This window comes from Dasypus novemcinctus, chromosome 15, assembly GCF_030445035.2.
Source record: "Dasypus novemcinctus isolate mDasNov1 chromosome 15, mDasNov1.1.hap2, whole genome shotgun sequence".
NCBI classification, from domain to species: Eukaryota; Metazoa; Chordata; class Mammalia; order Cingulata; family Dasypodidae; genus Dasypus; species Dasypus novemcinctus.
The window spans coordinates 14,523,257-14,542,718 of record NC_080687.1 but is presented as its reverse complement, the minus strand read 5'-3'; the positions used below and the strand labels follow the sequence as shown (position 1 = coordinate 14,542,718).

Sequence of the window (19,462 nt, the reverse complement as noted above, 5' to 3'; positions counted from 1 at the left end):
AGTGGATCTTGAAGGATGACATTCCTGGTGGAGGGAAAGGCATTCTAGGTCAAAGGAAAAACACCAGCAAAGGCTCAAGGGCATTCAAGGGAATAGGGCACACATGCTCGAGCAAGCAGAACTTTCCTCTACCTTACTCAGTCACCTCAACGCCAAGAGTAAGATTACATACACCTGCCTGCTCTTCCACAGGCTCACTGATTCTTATAAAATGAAAAGTAATTCCTCTCTGAAGAAGAGCCAGAATGGGAAAAGGTTCAGAGAGCACGGAAGAGATTCACAAAGCTAGAACGTATCTCCAGCTTACCTCCTCATTATTTTGAAATAATGAGGAGGCTGTTTCATTGGCCACAGTTCAGTGAATTCACCATTACCTAAGGCCTCTCCAGGCTGCTGTGCCAAAGGCCACCCAGCCACGGCTTGGGATGAGGCTGCCCCTCGCACTGCAGCAGAGCTGAAGTGCAGAGACAATCTTTTCACATTTAAGCCCCTGCTCAAAAAAGGAGTCCTGCAGCTACAGCATCCAGCTCAGCATTGCCTGTGAATGCAGGGCCACACCATCTTCATTCACAACTTCCTTATTTGCAGAGAAACTACATTTAAGATTTTCTTCCTTTATTGAGACCCCCAAAACAATGGAAAAGTATATAATCAACACATAAAGACCTTACAGCAGCATTATCAGAGTGACAGTCAACATAAATACAATAAAATTTCATTGTATTTAAATTATTGCCATCCCTTCCATTATCTCTACTCTTTCATCATTTAATAAGGGAGTTTCCACTGACTTGGACCCAGAAATAAGAATCCTCTAGAATCCTTTGATTATTCTGAAGAAAGAGGAAGAAACCTATCATTCCCATCATAGTTGCTGAATAAAGTTCAGAAAATGCTCTGCTATTTGTTCTGGAAGAAAATAGGCTACATACAGGTTTACAAACTTTCGAAGAACTACAACATATTATAATCAACATTAAAATGATAAAATTAGTTCTTTAAAATTAAGAACAATAGCAGGAGAAGCAGATTTGGCTCACCTGATAGAGCGTCCGTCTACCATATAGGAGGTCCAGGGTTCAAACCTAGGGCCTCCTGATCGGTGTGGTGAGCTGGCCCACGCACAGTGCTGATGCGCGCAAGGAGTGCCATACCACACAGGGGTGTCCCCCACGTAGGAGAGCCCCATGTGCAAGGAGTGCACCCCATAAGGACAGCCACCCTGTGTGAAAAAAGTGCAGCCTGCCCAGGAGTGGCACCGCACACACGGAGAGCTGACGCAGCAAGATGATGCAACAAAGAGACACAGATTCCCGGTGCCGCTGACAAGAATAAAAATGGACACAGAAGAACACACAGTGAATGGACACAGAGAGCAGACAACTGGCGGGAGGGGGGGGGGAGTGGGGGAGGAAGGAGAAATAAATAAAAAATAAATCTAAAAAAAATTTAAAAATCAATAGCAGGGAAGCGGACTTGGTCCAATGGATAGGGCATCCACGGTTGAAACCCGAGGCCTCCTTGACCCGTGTGGAGCTGGCCCATGCGCAGTGCTGATGTGCGCAAGGAGTGCCATGCCACGCAGGGGTGTCCCCCGCATAGGGGAGCTCCATGTGCAAGGAGTGTGCCCTGTAAGGAGAGCCGCCCAGCGCGAAAGAAAGTGCAGCCTGCCCAAGAATGGCGCCGCACACACAGAGAGCTAACACAACAAGATGACGCAACAAAAGAGAAACACAGATTCCCGGTGCCGCTGATAAGGATAGAAGCAGTCACAGAAGAACACACAGCAAATGGACACAGAGAGAATACAACTGGATGGGGGAGAAGGGGAGAGAAATAAATAAAAAATAAATCTTTTTTAAAAAAATCAATAGAACAAGAGCAAGAGCAGTTAACTCAAACTCCTCATCAGAAATACTAATTATCATTGAAATAAGCAGAGAAATATCAGACAAAAGATTTTAAAATTAAAAATTTGCCTTTAATTATAATATGAATTTATTAAAGAAAACTAATGTCACTTTCTTTATGAAGCACCTTCCATGAGTCAGGCTCACATTTAAACTTCTGATGCACCTGGAATCAAGGTAAAGAAAGAACTTGGAAAATGCTCCCAAAAGCCTTGGCATTGGAGTCAGTGAAATATAAAACATAATGAAGTATAGTCAATGGATCCAGGTTGAAGCTACAAGTAAACATAGGCTTCGGTCGTACCTTATTCTATTCAGTAAGTTAAAGCAAGTGTGAGATAGAACATTTGTACCAAATGGCAAAGGCTTACAGAGGTTCATTACAGAATGAACTAGACAGCCTGCCAGAAGACATGTGCGGACTGGGAAATTCACATCCTGGAAAACAGCAGTCTGTAACAATACTGTCAGAGAAACTATTTTTAACTTTATCAAAAGAAAATGAGATGGAATGCTTTTTGGCATCGGGAATGATTGTCTAAGCATAATTATAATGTTGGCGTTGGATGGCGTTTTGAAATGTTTAGCCTTAAAAGCCACAGGGAGAGCTACTGTTTTATCTGCTTAAATAAAGGTAAGGTAGCAATAAAAGAACTGAATGATGCTAGAAACGTGTTTACCTTTGGGGTAATTATTCAGTACTGAAAATAAAGAAGCCCTCTTCCCTCTGTTTTATAAAGAATTAGCCATTGCCAGTGGGGTTCCATCTTGACTTCTGAAGCTAGAGCCAAGAAAGTCAATCCAGTCAAACTTCCTGTCACCAGAGAATAACTGTCCTCCAGGGTGCAGATCAGCTACCCAGTTCACTGGCAACTGCAGTGAACATAAATCAAAATGAAGCTTAACAAGGATAACACCACTCCATTATCACTCCAGAGAAGGTGGGAAATGATCAGTAGAGTGACCTTAGGCTTGAGTCTTTTGTGGACCCCAGAAAATTACGTTCTTAAACTAATCCATTCCTGTGGGTGTGAGACCTTTGACTGGATTAGATTAAACTGAGGGGCCTTGATTGGATTATTTCAGTGAGGCATGACCCAGGGTGGGTCTTGGTCCTCTTGCTGGAGTCTTTTATAAATGGAGGACTAAAAGGAGAGACATGCAGAAAAGGGCCTCAGAGACAGAAGGAGAGGTCCCAGCAGAGCACAGAGGGATAGTAAGAAGCCCCCAAGACGCTAGGCCCACGGAGTAGCTCAAAGCAGAAGAGATGACGCCTGCAGGGGAGGGGAGAAACCAGCAAATGGACATTTTGCCCTGCCATGTGCCTGATTGTCCTCAGCTGCAACTGCCTGAGACATCATCTCTTGATGATGCCTTGATTTGGACACTTCACAGCCTCAGAACTGTAAACTTTTAACCTAATAAATTCTCATTATAAAAACCAACACATTTCCACTATATTGCATGGGCAGCCTGTAGCAAACTAATACACCAAGTGACCAACCTCCACTGGAGAACTTGGCCAAACCTACTGAAGGCAATAGGGACTCTCCGCCAGTCTCTTCAATGGTATCGATGTGTGAAATACAATAGCAAGACTGAATAACCAAAGTGGCAGTAATGGAAAGGGAAGATGTTTTTATCCCCAAGGCTTGGAATAAAAGAAAGACAAAGGAAAATGGCCAGGATGTCCTTTGCCGGAGCAGATGCACCCTCAGGAGAAATGATGAGTTCAGCCACCTGCCCATCCTCAGATTCCTCCCAGGTCACTGAAGCTCCTGGCAAAGAACTGGAGAAATTGCAGCTCCCTCTGCCCTGGATGGTGCAGTAAGGGGGAAAAGGGTCTTAGAATCACCTGGGCCTAATAAACACAGGTATCTTGAGTCTCACCAACCAAGTTCCTAAATGAAACCAAGACTGAGTAAAAAGTCATTGTATTAAAACTTTCAGTGCCAACTTATGGCAATTTTTGCATCCCCTCCCCTCAAAAATGATTACAATGGGTTAAAACACTGAATGTATTTATAATGATACTTCACAAAAATACTCATTTGTTACCATTTCAGGAAACAACTAAAACAACCTGTACTCTGAAAACTGTGTGATCAAACAGCTCCAGTTGATGAAGAAAAGCTCTACTTAATATTCTCTAATGTACAGAAGAATGGCAACTAAAAAATGTAGAATGAATGAGACTTAGAAAGCTTGCACACCTGATGAAATTATCAATTCAGGTAAGGATTTTCAGTTGGTGATAAAACAACTGGGTACTGACTGATGGGGAACTGGTTGTCTTCATGCTGCCCATGTAACACCATCCAGACTCCTTTCTATTTGAAAGGAGACCTGACTGTAGAATGAAGAGACTGAGTTCTCATCACTGTGTAGTGGTCAATTTTAGCACAATGATGCTGGACAACCAGACATTTTATGTACTCTTATGTGGTGCAGTACCAAGGATACATCATCACCTATGAGTATTCTTGCCAAAAAGGTTAAATGCTTCAATCAAGTCTTTCACTATACCATTCAACTTACAAGAAGTACAGGAAGAGAGGAACCAGCTAAATGACACCACGAAGAAGCAATCAGACAATTCAGAAGGTTGGAAATTCTGTAGGATAAATGGCCTGGTCTCTTCAATAAGCCAAAACATACAAAAAGGGGAGGATGGCAGGGACAGGAAGTGTAGGAAACTGTCCTGTAGTTTAGAGACATAGGAGACAGAGAAGCCAAATGAAATGTGTAGGCCTTGTTTGGACCCTGAGTCCGATAACTGTCTGGGACAAAGCAGATTTGATACTATCAAGGAATTAGGAATATAGACTAGATAACAGATGGTGCCAATGAATTACTGTTACTTTGTCATATAATAACAGTACTGAGATTATGAAAAGAAATGCCCGTATTTTAGATATGTATAATAAATAAGTTAAGAGCGAGAGGACATGAGGTCTAGGATTTATTTTAATAACAAAAAGGGTAGAAGGAAGGTATGGAGGGAAGAATAAATAAGGAAGGAGGGAAGAAGAAAGAAATAGGAAAGGTGAGAAGAAGAGAGGGAGGTAGGAAGGAGATAAAGAGAAAATAGAAAAAAAGGAGAGATAAAGCACATATGGCAAAATCTTGAAATTACTGAATCTGAGGGATAGACATATGGGGAGTCCTTATACTCTTTCTTCTTCTGTTTATTTAGAAAGTTACAATAATGTAGATGAGTTTTTCTTAAAAAGCAATTTAAAACATCAGACTCCTACACACATACTAACAAGAAAAGTAAACACTGTCACAAATCATCTTGAAAAACCATACCATCTTTCTGTAAGAATGTAATAGTCCAATGTTTTCTGAACAGTTTAAAATACAAAGCATTCCTATTCCATTTTAAGATTCTGGGAATATATCTTAGCAGGGAATAGACTCTGCTGAATTCCACTTCCCAAATGACATCTTTATATAAAATAGCACCAAAATAATTGAAATATGATTCACTGAAACTCTTCTTTTGGGAGAAGAGAAAGAAAGTCCCCACAGCATTAAAAACAAACAAACAAACAAACAAAAAAGAAACACTGGAAGGGTACCTGAAACAAATATTTAAAAGAATTAACCAATAAAAAATAAATAAAAAACAAAGAAAATAATTAGCTACGGGGAGCAGAGACAGGGAGGAGATAAACATTTCTCAATGAAGCCTTTTAATCATTTGATTGTTGAATCATGTGAATATATTATCTATTCAAAATTCAATTTAATTGCAAATAAAATAATATATACTTTCCATAACTTAAAGTGTCAATTGTACTCTTTCATGAAGAATTTACCACTAAAACTTAGGAAAACAACAACAACAAGAAAATGAGCATCTTAATACTGCCTGTCACTTGTCCTCCTCTTTTTCGTGCAGTTTTTAAAACACAGTAATTTCTGAACTACTTCTGATGGGCTCTACCTTTTCTTTCGGTGGACATCTAAGAAACCTGAAATAAACCTGAAGTATTTGACATAAAAGCAAAAAAAAAAAAAAAGCCCCTGGGGTTAACCTGAAGAAAAGCTCAAATCTAGGAAAGCCCCTTCTATTTTTTGTTTCATGTCAAGCCACACATTTAAGTCTTCACTTGAAAGTCAAGGAATCTAAAACGGATTTAGAAATCTTCACTTTGGTCCACTCTTCTAAACACAAACTCCAAAGATTATATTTCCCATTTCTTTTCTCTTTCATTATCAGTGCTTCTCACCCTATCTTGTCAATCAGGATTATTGAAACCTCAAACCAAAATGGAATCTTTGCCTTTTAAGTGACTTTTAAAAAATTTTTTCAAACTCCACAAATTCAATCACTTCTGAAACACTTCTGCATCCCTATTCCTGGTTCTTTTATTGAGTTAATAATGAAATAAATGAACAAGTATTGAACTTTAAAATTAACCAAAGCCCCCTGAGATGATAAGGTAGGTTGCACTGTTCCCAGGAGGCCTTTTAGCAGTGCGAGTGTCAAACCCTCTGGCAGCAACAGGCATGCAAAGACCACTGGAGGCCCACGTGGTCCTGAACAATTCTGATGTATGAAAAAGGTCATCCCCCCAAAAATGAAATATTCTCCCTTCAAAAAAAAATCACCACAGGATTGCTTTTAATAATGATTTCCAACTAATGGCCGAGATGCAACCTTGAATAATGGCTACCAACCAGTGAAAATTCAGAGCGAGCCCAGGGTGTATGTTCTGCACCTAATGACAAACAGAAGAAATAAGACAACCTTTGCTCTGAAAAGCTTTAAAATATGGCTGACAAGATACATTTAACATACATGAAACGGCAAAATGGTCACAAGGACACATAGTTAGAATTAGAAGTTCAAAGGTGGAGCTGGAGGCCCTGAGCGTGGTGGGAGGAAAGGGGGGCTGCCCATGGCTGGAGCAGGCCTAGGAGGCTCTAGGGATGGAAGGCAGTGGACGGCAGACAGAAGCCCGGCGGCTCCCGGGGTACAGGCTCTGTCACTGAGACAGAAAGGGGCCTGGTTGCTGAACAGCGAGAAGTCTGGTTTGGCTGAAATAAACTGTGCAGGAAGAGGAGTGGTGGGAGATAAATCAGAAGGGCAGGCCATAAACAACAAGTCCAAGTGTGTAAGAATGTATTTATATACTGCTAAAGAAAGGTGGGCTGTGTCCAGGTCCCAGAAAGCCTTGAATGACAGCACCAAATTTATTTTGAAGGCAGTCGTGATTCTAAGACCTTGAGGAAGGACCTGTGAAAAAACCAAGCTATCCATCCTGTCAGCTACAAGGTTCCTCTGCCTTGGACATGGTGATGTTAAGAAGCACTGGCAAGATCTACTTACTTTTTCAGTAGTCGTTATCATCAGAAGCATCTCTGATGTGCGTTCTAGACTAACCTGAGACATTTTAGATCAGTGTTTCCTTAGAAAGGCTTGAAGGGAGAACTGACCTCTCCGTCAAAGGATTTTAAAGATTATTTAGAAAGCATCTCTTAGAGTGGACCATTGCCTATGAGAATTTCCACAGATGGCTAATTTCAAATAATAATGTTATTTTACCACTAATAATATAAACAGTATCTCATTCGATCCTACCTGTGAAGTAGGTGCTACCATCCCCCTGGTTTTATAGATAGGCTTCGGAATGAGGCTTCGGGATGAGAAGGGACCTTCCCAAGCCCACGAGGCCCCTTGGTGGAGAGGGAACCTGACCGCTGTGTCGGCTGAGGGAGCACGTCTCTGATCCCCGGCCATGCTGCCTCGGGAACCCCGTTCTTTCCAGTGGCAGTTTTGACCTGTAAGACCCTGTCCATCGCCACCCTATGAGGGGTTTCCAGTTACTTCAGAGTAACAGCAACAGAAGGACATTCCAATATTGTATTTTTAGTAGACATGGAGAAGAGGGAGTCGCTATCCTGTAATCCACAGCTTTTGTTGAAGATCACTCTCAGACTTCCTTGGGATTTCATACCCTCGATTAATTCATAAGCTTTAAATTCTGATTGAGTACTCAATCTCTTTCCAAATCTTCAAATAATCATATGTAACTTCCACAGAATCAAAACTTGGGCAAGTTATACTCAGAGAGCCTAGACAAATGGCAAAATTATCATGTAACAATGTCTAAGCATTAGGAATAATTTGTGTGTGGGGAGATGCATAACATGAAAGGAATAATACATAAAAATCACGGAAGCAAAATCTAGAAAGAAATATATCTAATTTACTTTCCAATGTCAAAAATCAAATATTTTATAGAAATATGGAAAAATTAATAAACAAATTTTAGTATTCCTTCATCTTTAGCACACCAAGCAACCAACCCAAATAGTTCTTTGGAAGAATTTTAAAAGAGAAATTATATTTTTTATACAACTTTAGGGAACAGAGTATGAAGTTTTTTTAAACTATAAACTCATTTGTAAAACAACATCTTAAGTTAAAATATATTCTAAAAACTCACTGTTTAGCATGAACAAATTATTATAGATTCTGAATTACAATCTGCTTCAGACTGTGTTCAAATGTATGCAAATAACGAGCTAGCAAGGTATTGTTATCTAAAGGTTATGAGACAACTATGCTTTTTAAGTAAGATTGGTTTTACAAACAGTGATGAAACAGAGGACCAATGAGGGGAAAATAAAAGAAAATGGAGTAAGGTCTTTAACATATTAACTGATCTTATAATACCTCTCCATGTGGGCGCAGTAAAGAGCATACAAAGTTACCATTTTCTGCTTTCATGACTAATGCCAAAAGAAATAAACTCTTAATTTGGAAACCTACTACCCTTTGCTTGGTGACTGAATAAAACATGTTAACAAAAAATTTTAAAGTTTAATACTAATCAAATAAATACACTGTTATCATGACCAATGTCAGCATGCCTTAATGATAAAAAAGCAAAAAACTGATTATTTTTTTCCATTCCCTTAAATCAATCTTAACATTTTTAAATTGTATAGTCCAAATATGAACTATAAAAGAAAAGTTAAGTTTGTTAAAGGTGTTTCTCTGAGCTGTGTTTTTTATTTTTTAATTCCCATTATTGTGCACATAAAGTTACTTGGGACATAAACATTTTTAAATGTTTTCCCTTTAAACGGCCCACTATGTTTTTTGGGGTTTATGAGTAAATATAAAAATGACAAAGATAGGGTATAATGGGGGGTGGGGGAATCTACTGCTTTGCCACAATATAGAAACACAGGAGAAAAGAGAAGACAGAGGTGTCCTTCGATCAACTTAACTTCCCTAAATCTTTATTTCACTGATATCCTTCAGCTGTGCCATAATGTGCTGAAAATAGGTTCACATAAAAGGAAGAAAACCTGCTAAAGCCATGCCTTCGCTGGCTCGAGGACGCCTGCTGAGCACTTTCCCTGGGCTGGTCGTGGCATGCGACCAGGCTTCCGGCAGAGGTCTGTCCCCAAGGTGCCCATGGGGTGGGAGGAGCCACAGGCCACTACACCAGGGGCAGGAGGACGGGGCCAGACTGTGGACCCCACGGGGAGCTTAGCGGAGAAAGTAGCACAGGCACAGAAGGATGGGGACACGAGGGAGGAGTCGAGTGTGGAACTGCGACAAAAAGCTGGTCTCTGTGACCTCGTGAAAACGTACATGGGTGGGAGCTGACTGTGCCAGCTGAGGGGACAGGGCTGAGGAGATGCAGGTTTGTGATGTGGGCAACTGAACGGACGACAGCAGCTACAGAATTAATGTGCATAGCGTGCTCAAGCGGTATCAGTTTTCAACTTCCTTCTCCTGGGTGAGGATTTTTCGAAAGATGGGAAACTTACCTCTCTGCACGAATCACGCCACTGTAGTAAGGGGGATCCCAAGGCATTAATTCCTACAATGGAATGATGCGCTGTTATGAAAGCGACTGTTTCAGAGTTTCTACCAATAATTTAGCCAGCTTAAAAAATGTAAATCTATCACTATCTCAGAAAAAGTTTCTAAGAACTCTAGACCTTCGTGTCTTGGTGCATCCTTATTTTTAGCTCTCTGTAATCAATGGGTGGAGTGATATAAAGAAGCTACAATCCCAGAATTTGGGGAAAGGTAAACGGATGTCATTCTAAAATGTAAACAAAAGTCAACATTCATTGATTAAACTAGCCATGCTGAAATTTTTCCCAAAATGTAACTGATGTATGAAGCCATAAAACATACTGCAATTGAGATTAGAGCACTGAAGAAAGATAGGTTCTTTTGAAATCTAAGCAGGAAGCTTAGGGTGTTTCCCCAAAATGAAAGCAACTATTTAAGGTGGAACTAAGGCAAAATTAAGCTCCAATCTTGGCAAAGAAAATGTGTCATAAGAAAGTACTGTTAAAATAGTGTTTTGATGACTGGTGCAGAAAACAGAAAGAAAAGTGAGTTGATCACCTGAATGCATCATCCTCCCTGCAAACTGTCCAGGGAACAAAACAGTGGTGAAGAACCCAGGTGGGCCATCAGACTGCCCGGGTTTCAGCTGGGAAGGTCCACTGCTGCTCTCCAATGCCTTCCCATCTTCCTTCCACATGGCCAGCTCCCACCCTGCCGTATATCCGAGCCCACCTCCTGCATGCCCCCCTCATCCACTCACCCCAGCCCATGGGCTCCTCCCAGTTCCCTGGCCATGCCTGCCCCAGCCCTTCATGCTGGCTGTCCTCTCTGTTGGCTCATTCCTCACTCCTCAAGTGTCTCTGCTCAAGAGTCATCTAGAGGAAGCGGACAAAGCTCAACTGATAGAGCGTCCGCCTACCATATGGAGGGCTCAATAACCAGGGCCTCCTGACCCGTGTTGCCAAGCGCAAGAAGTTCCTGCCATGCAGGGGAGCCCCCATGTAGGGGTATCCCACATGCAGGGAGTGCGCACCATAAGGAGAGCTGCCCCATGTAAAAAAAAAAAAAAAAAAAAGTGCAGCCTGCCCAGGGGTGGTGCCGCACACACGGAGAGCTGACGCAGCAAGATGACACAACAAAAAGAGACACAGATCCCCAGTACCGCTTGATGAGAATACAAGCAGACACAGAAGAACACACAGCAAATGGAAGCAGAGAGCAGAAAACAGGGAGAAGGGAAGAGAAATAAAATAAAATCTTAAAAAAAAACAAGTCATCTAGGAAGAAGTCTTCCCAGACCAACCATCTGAAAGAGCAGCCCCCATCCCCCTTCTCTGCATTATTTTTCTCTGTAGTCCTTACTGCCACCTCACATAAAAATCACTTATTTTTTTCCCTTTGTTTTCTATCTGTTTTCTCCTACTGGAAGGTAAGCTGCAGGAGGACAGAGACTTTGCCGTGCTCCCTACTACATCCCAGTGCTCTGAATCATGTGTGGTTAATAGTCATTCAATCAATAGCTGCTGAATGAATCAAGGGCATCTACCAAATGGGGCTGCTCAGTGCGCCAGCTCCTGGTGTCCAGTGAGAGCTCAGGCAAGGTCGGCTGCTGTCTTCATTATTTTGATCTTTACAATGTCTGTTCAGATAGGATCCCCTCCCCTAACAGGGTATTCTTTCTCTGTATTCCCATATATCATGATCACACTTCCAGCGTGGGACATGTGGCAATGGACACCTGTGGGTTTATCTTTCTTCTCTCCCACTAGGTCATAAGCTCCTAAGGGGGACTGTGTCTCTGGACATGTAGCCCCTGAGCGCTCAGCTCCTGGTACATGCTTCCTTCAGCCAATGACAGTTTCTATCTAGAGGATGCTGCGGGAAATGCAGGATCTGATGGTGCAAACATGAATAAGACCCAGTCCCTGTGTCAAGAAGCCGGTGGACCGGCCAGGTAGAAAGTTAAGGCCTTCGACCATCAGAGATCAGTATGATATATCTATGATGCTGTGCAATGTGCAACCGGGCCCCTGAGAAGGACATTTAAATCAGAATGGTGAGTCAGGAAATGTTTTTGGAGGAGGTGATGCCTAAATAGAATTCTGCTAGATGGGAGGAGGTAAGCCAGATGAGAAAGGAGAGCACATGTGAATGTCTGGAGGCTACCTGCCATAGTGGCTGGCACATAAGTATCAGTGAGAACCAAGGAATGAGAGAAAGCAAGGCAAGGGGAAGCAGAGCAAAAGGAAGTGAGAAGCCACATGAGCATCACACAGGTAGTAGCAGAGACCAAAGGACGCTAACCTGGCTTTTAGGGGCAGCAGAAGACAAGGCAAGAGAAGCAGGTAAGGGCCAATCATCATGGAATTAGTGGGAAAAGCTAAAAAAGATGAAGGTAAACCTGAGAAGTACAGGGAGCTATTGAATGTTAAACAAGAGAGTGATGAGATCAGGTTTGCTTTTTTTGTAAAATCACTGTTGGCAATTCATTCATTTATTCATTCATTCACTCACTCATTCATTCATATTTCACCTAAGTGTTGCGCCTATGCCTATTCTCTGCCTAACACTGGGCTAGGCACATCGTTAAGCAGCCTGGATCCAGGATGGCTGAACAAAAACCTGGAAAACCAGTTAAGGGACTGGTTTATACAACTATAATCTAGGTGAGAAGAATGATCCAGGTGATGCCAATGCCACTAGTCCAGGGACTGCACTTTAAGAACCACTGGTCTAGACTAAGTCCAGGTTCTGGCTCGGGGAGCAGGGTCAAGGATGGTACCACTCACCAAAACAGGAAATGCATCTGGAGGATGCATATAAACATCTGGAGGACAACCTGTATCAATAACACAGGTCTAGGAAGGATAAAGTCTCAAGCCACAGATGGCCCCAGCAATCCTGGGGAGCTCAGATCATAATAACCAGAAGCCCAGCACTTCTTCGGACCCCCACATCGCTCAGGCAGCATTCTGGCCAAAAGGACACTTGACCGATACCATAAGAGTACGTCATCAAAGGATCTTACGATTGAAAACAACACGAGTATTTTTAGAATGGGGAATCCTTTGTCAGTCCATACTGTCTATTAAATTGAGCTACATAAATTAGCAAACAAAATAAACATGTAAACAGCAGTTCACACTGATGGTTGAGATTACTATTTGCCAGTACAAGCCCTCTTATATAATAGAAGCAGCCTTTGAATTCATATACCTTAATACTCCTTGTGTTAATACACATTTTTATGTTTGTTTGCACATATATGTGTATATGTGTGTGTGTGTGTGTATATATATGAAATGTATCGATTAACAGGATTGCTGGATTTCAGGCTATATCAGACTTGGATATATGGATCAAACATTTCAATATATTTATTCGCCAAAATCAAGAATAATAAAAAAGATTATATACACATTCAGCATATCATGATAAAGTTCTAGAGTAAAAAAAGATAATGATCTCAGCTTCAGATGTTCAAACTAAAATAAGCATATTATTACATTACATATATTGTATGTATACATATATATTATGTTATATTATTAATCCAACATAATAACTTACAGGATTTTGAGGATTTAGTTTCATTTTCATCCCTCGTATCATCTCAAAATCTTTTATCGTTCTGTAACACAGGTTTATTATTAGTTGTTAGGACAAAATTTTAATAATTATATTATAAAATTAAAAGTTTGCTTCTGTTACTTTCCAAGTTTATGATAAAATTAGATGTAATTTGTTCTGCAAATATCAACTAGAACTAGTCCAAATTTTACATGAGTGTTCAAAGAAACAGCAATATATGCATCAGTAGGTTACTGTAAATTCTACCTTAAAAAGTATCGGGCAGATATGTCTTGAAAATACTAAGGCTTTGACTGTATACTTTGGAAGCATTGTATGGCATGCGAATATATCTCAATAAAAATGGCAAAAAAAAAAAAGAAAGTATTAAGGCTTGGAAAATTAGGCCCTTTACTGAAACATTAGCACATTAGTCCACAAACTTTAACTCACTACTTTCAAATATACTTCGAAAAGTCAAAAGACTAACAAATAACTTTCTGTAAAAGAATATGAATATCCATTACATTTAAGATGTCCATTTTTAATTTTTCCCTTACAGAAAAACTCTAGCTGGGCAATAATTAAGTAGGTGCTTAGTATTTGCAGAATATGTAGTCCTTGTTAGAATTAACTCCTATATATAACTGTAAAATTATGAAGACATGTTTGCTGAAAATCTACTCTATAGCTACATACAATTAGAGAAAGAATACTAACCGTTAAGCAACAAAGCAAAGTGTAATAAATTCTCAAGTAACTGCATAGTTAATACCCATCTTCATTAAACCAAAGACAGTGACTGGTACTAGGATTAACAAAAGAAAATTTTAGTTTATAAATATAAGCCAAATTGGAGAGAAATGGGCTCTAAGGCATATGCTTATAAACCAAACAAAAATCTGAGTTCAAATTTAATGTAGTCAAAAAAGGCCAATGAAGTTTTAGCATTACAAAGAGGGAAAACAGAAGGCACCACTCTCTTTCATGACCATGGCAGGCCCCTACCTGCAACCCTAGGTTTCTAAAGTGGTGCAAGTTTGGACCTCAACAGAGATGATGGCCCAAGATGAGAGCTAGTGGAGGGTCAGCACATGGCCAAACTGGGCAGCTGAGGAGTAGTGAAGGCAGCAACTAAGGGACCCTAAAGACATTAGAACACTCCAGCTTGAAAGGACAAGCATGAGGCAGAGCATTCTTAAAATATGTAAAATCAAAAACACAGGCTAATTCACCACATCCCTGAGCCTCCTGTATTTAGGCCAAGAGGATGGGAAATACAACATTCTACAGACTTTTATTATAAAATTATTGGTACTAGTTTCAAAATGTTGTGGAAAATTTTTAAATTTACACATGTAATGGGTTCCAGAAGGAATGAGTTAATCAGAAGGGACTGCCCATGTTTTCAAGATTGGCAGCTTAGAAGACAGCTATGTCCATTCAAAGAATAGTCCGTGGTTGGTAGACTCTTTTGGATAGTCCACAGATCTGATCCACCATTCCAAACACTCATTGTCTTAGTAGGTTGCTTCCTAGATTTTTATAAATCAAGTTATTAAAAAATAAAACAAAACAAAAACAATGATACACACTTGAAAAAATAGAATAAAAACTAACCTTTCAGAAAGTTTGTCAGACAGTTTCTCAAGGAATTGCATGACAGTTTCTAAAAATGAAATTCAAAGGAAAATGTTTAATTACATAAAGTGAAATGAAAGGACCTGTTAGAGTTATAACAACAGGACCATCATCTATGTACTCCAGTGTTCCTACAGGTTTCATCTGCAAAGCGAAGCAGGAGTGTTACCATGTACTAGGCACAAAGCATTTCTGGATGAGGATGAGCTCCTTATCAGAAAAACAAATTAAACTAGCAGAGTAATCACCAGAAGTCTCAGATTATACATAATAAAAAAGAGTTCATGGGAGGCTAAAGAAAAGAATCCAAAAGCTCAATGTGTTTCTATTTATTCACATGTGTAAAAGAAAACTAAGTTTCTCAGACATGTCTAACTTTTTTCTAAGTTTTACAAAAAGATAGCTAGACTGATTTGTTCATATAAATTAGTATAGTTTAGTTTTATGATTTACTGAAAATTAAATCTTTAAAAAATCAATGTCTTTCTGGGTAACTTGTTGCTTTCATAGACAGCTGTAGAATGATCTATTTAGGATCAATAAAAAAGAAAGTACAGCAAAATTAGAACACTAAAAATTTCAATTCCAATAGAATATTTTTAAGTACTTAAAAGCCTTCAGCAATAAGTCACATTTGACAAATTCCTAAAGGCAAGGCAGTGGGATAACAATTACTTCCTATGATAGAAAACGTTTCCTGTGCACTTCTGAAGTTTGAATTTTTTGGACATGGTTTTATGCAGATGGTGCTTCCATATGCATTTCAGAGTTTGCCACAAACATTGCTTTTATATCTTCCAGATGATCTTTTCAATGGTTTTAAGTTTCTTGTACTCTCTTCAATTTAAGTTATCTCCTTTCTCAGTGAAAGAGAAGGCTGTGAAAAGGACAGAGGTTAATCTAAACCAAGAAGCCACGGGGTCTCCTGCCACTCCAATACTCAACAAGACGTATATATAATAATCCAGAAAATGCTGCCTCGTGGACCGTGTAAAGTGGGATTAGGAATTTCAGGGGAGAAACTACTAGGCTAAAAATGAGAGCTCATTTAAGGAAATCCTGTCAGCTGCCTTGCAGAACTGTTTTCAAGTAACTCCCCATGTATGCTTTTAAATGTCTAAATAACCATTTTTTACTAACTTTCATCCATTTTGTTTTCCTAGCCATTTATGAGAAGAATCTACCTCAATTAATATGCCTGGCAAAAATGTCACGTTAAAAGACTGAACCTGCAGTCCCAATGATAAATACCCCAGTGTAAAATGATTTCTAATTCACCTGCCATGTGAAAATGCCCCCTCACCCTCTGTTTGCCCCTTATCCCCTTCCTTCTCCTCTCTGCTCACATCTTCCCATCCTTCCCTGGCCATTCTAATTTTACCTCCTCACGAACCTGCAGGAGCCACCTCCACTGCCACCTCCCTCCTCGTCCTGACTATTGCCCAGGAACTTCTGTGGTCTCTCTGCTCCCCTTGCCTCTCTGCAGTCTAGTCTCAACATCAGAGTACAGGACCTACCATTAAAATACAAGTCGGATTATCTCGCTTTGCTCAAAACCCTCCAGCGGTTTCTCACCTCACTCAGAGTGAAGGGCCTTCTGGACCCAGCTCTTTGCCTACTCTATCCACTTGGGCCACTTTGCCCTCTTTGCTTTTCCTCAGACATGTCAGGTACGTTTCTGCCCTAGGCCCTTTGTACTTGTGTATCCTGCTCTTTCCCTAAAAAGCCACAGACTCATTTTTGCACCTTCTTCAAGTCTTTGATCCCATGACACTTTCTCAGCAAGCCCATCCCTGACAACTCTGGTTAAAAGTACAACACCCACCCTATACAAGACATTCCTTATCCCCTTCCCTATTCAATTGCTCTCCATGACATGGATTAACTAACAGAATACACACTTTACCTATTTATTCTGCTCATCTGTCTTCTTGCACAAGAATATAAGCTTATATAGGAGCACGGATTTTCATCTGTTTTATGCAGTGATTTATTTCCAGTGCCCAGGATAAGGTCTGACATATAGTGGGCACTCCACAAACATCTGCTGAATCAATGAGTGAAGACAGAGAGTGTAGATGATACGAGAGAGAGGAGTTTTGCTCGCAAGCAGCCTATGGACAACCATAAATGTAGAGCCTGGGTCTGGGTTTCAGCTCTGCCCCACCTTAGAAGCATAACCTAATCCTAGCTTCCTTGTCTGTGAAATGGACACAAGTACCTCTGTACAGAATTGTAAAGGAATTAAATGAGATGATGGCTCAGAGTGAACCCTGAGTAATTTAGACTATTACTACAAGGAGCCAGTGACAACAGTAACCACTGAAAACATCCAAAATGATACAATATCTGCTTAGGAATGCAGTTCTGTGAAATAACATTTTTAAGTAATAAGAACTTTTAAGTGCTTTAAGGGTTAAAGGACAAGGGACTCCAAAGAAGGTTAAAAAGTTTAGCAAAGCTTCATCAGAGAGGTGGGTTTTGAGCCAAGCACTGACAAACTAGATAAGGTTTTAGCAGACAGATTAAGAAGGGGAAGCTGTTCCCAGGAGGAGGAGGATATGAACAAAGGCACCGAGGCTGGAACAAGTGTGCTATGCCCAGGGCTTAGCAGTGCCTTGACAGGTCAAGGGAAATGGTCAATTATGAAAGGATGGATTTAAGAAAACCTTGGAGAAGAAACGAATATGCTAGAGAAAGATGGAATAAACATGGAAAGAATAAAGACAGAATGTAATTAAGAACATAATCTTTCTCTCCGGCAGGGTCCATTTCCAGCGATCCCTATTTCAATGAACAGCAAGTCCGTCTAGATGTTCCACCAGAAACCAAGTTTATCCATCTCTGTACCTCCTTCCCACAAGTCCTCACCATGTCTTAGCAATTCTACCTCTAAAGTAGATCCTGATCTGAACAGCTCTGCCATCATCACTACCCTATGCCGACTCAGTGCCGAAATTTTAACTGGAATTTAATAAATGTCTTCAAAAAATCACAACACACTATCCATTTATATTATTATTATGTAACATTTTCACTTTACATTATAAATCATAAACAACTCAAGATAGCAAAGGCACTTATCACAAACCCAAGAAAAGATTCTCTCCTCTCACCGCCCCCCTCCCCACCAGCAAAAACCCTCCCCAAAAGGACTCTTTCTTTCTAAAAAGGGGGTTTAGAGGGTCATCTGTTATTACGTGACCTAGCCTGCATTTAACCTTGACCTCAGCGGAAATGCTGATCTTTCATACTCTCACCCTGATTCTGAACAATTGCACAATCTGGTTAGATTGAACATAAAAACTAGTAGCACTAAAATGAAAATGATTTAAACCAGTGTCAAATGAAAATTTAGGTATGATTTACTCTCAAAATGCACATGAAATAAAATTCCTTGGTTGGAGAGAATAAATGTCAAATTATTAGCTCTATTTAAAAACCATTCCTAGTCAAAAGGTGTAGAAAATCCCAATTAATGGGTCTGCATATATTAAAAATAGACCATTAATTTATAGGTGTTCAACATCAGAAGCTCAGTTTCAAGCAAACCCTAATTTTGTACTTAAAAGTTGGATAAATGGACTTACCTGGATTTTGAGCTATTGTTCCTTGGAGAGCCCGGTGGGAAAACGTCGAATATCCCACTAACTTTGCCAGAAGATCTCTGTTACAGAGCAATTCCTCTAAACAGTTCAACTGACCAGCATCAGGGTAAAGAAAAATTTTATAAGCAGCCTCTCGCACCTGCATTTAAAAAGCAGACAGTGAACAATATAAACATGATACAAAGTCCCCTGCAACAATAGTCCAGGCTGAATTCCACCACTGCATCTGCAGAGGACCAGGCCTTAGAAATACCGAAGTGGTTTAAACGGCATGAAAAAGATTTTAGAGACAGGGGACACAACGGAATCTCTCTCCTAGAGAGCCAAAATTTTACCTGACATGTGTGCCTCTATGCCACAAAGCACCTGAAAGCAAAGGAAGTAAAGGCTACATATGTGAAAAATCTGAGCAGTCTAAAATGTTAATCACTGCTGTTATTTCTCATCCTTTAAAAATGAGAAGTTCTTCTTTAGACATAAGTAATGGCATCATTTTCTTTATTCAATGCTTGTATGGAATTAATGATCCCCTGAGTTAATTTTTTTAGGGCCTAGCAATACTCAAGTATTTTAAGGGTTTTATCATATCATCACTGAATTGTAGATTAAGGCAATAACAATATACAGGTGGACCCTACAAAGAGGCTGAAATATACAGACCACGTCATCCGGTGCTTCTGCATGTAGACCATCGATGACGACATGATTCCCGCTGATGAAAAAGTTATGGCGAATGTGCTCTGGCAAGAGATGCTTCTCGATCTTATTGGGAAGGTTTGTGCCCATAAGAAATTTAGTACTCAAATCCAAGATCTTAACATTAAGGTCCACGGCTCTTTTACGCTATATGTGGGGAAAAGAGATTTTTATTTAAAATTAATATTTCAAAATTAATTTCA

General features: G+C 40.1%; 1 protein-coding gene across 3 annotated transcripts in view; it reads right to left on the bottom strand.

The window, feature by feature from the left end:
- MIPEP (mitochondrial intermediate peptidase) overlaps positions 1 to 19,462 on the bottom strand; it is a 151,390-nt gene that overhangs the window by 112,527 nt on the left and 19,401 nt on the right. For all 3 annotated transcript variants that reach the window (XM_071208177.1, XM_058277049.2, XM_004453069.5), the window contains exons 6-10: positions 19,224 to 19,406; positions 18,546 to 18,702; positions 14,935 to 14,983; positions 13,315 to 13,375; positions 9,711 to 9,763 (exon numbers count right to left, since the gene is read on the bottom strand). In XM_071208177.1, coding sequence (XP_071064278.1) covers positions 9,711 to 9,763; positions 13,315 to 13,375; positions 14,935 to 14,983; positions 18,546 to 18,702; positions 19,224 to 19,406 — 503 coding nt within the window. The remainder of the gene's footprint in view (positions 1 to 9,710; positions 9,764 to 13,314; positions 13,376 to 14,934; positions 14,984 to 18,545; positions 18,703 to 19,223; positions 19,407 to 19,462) is intronic.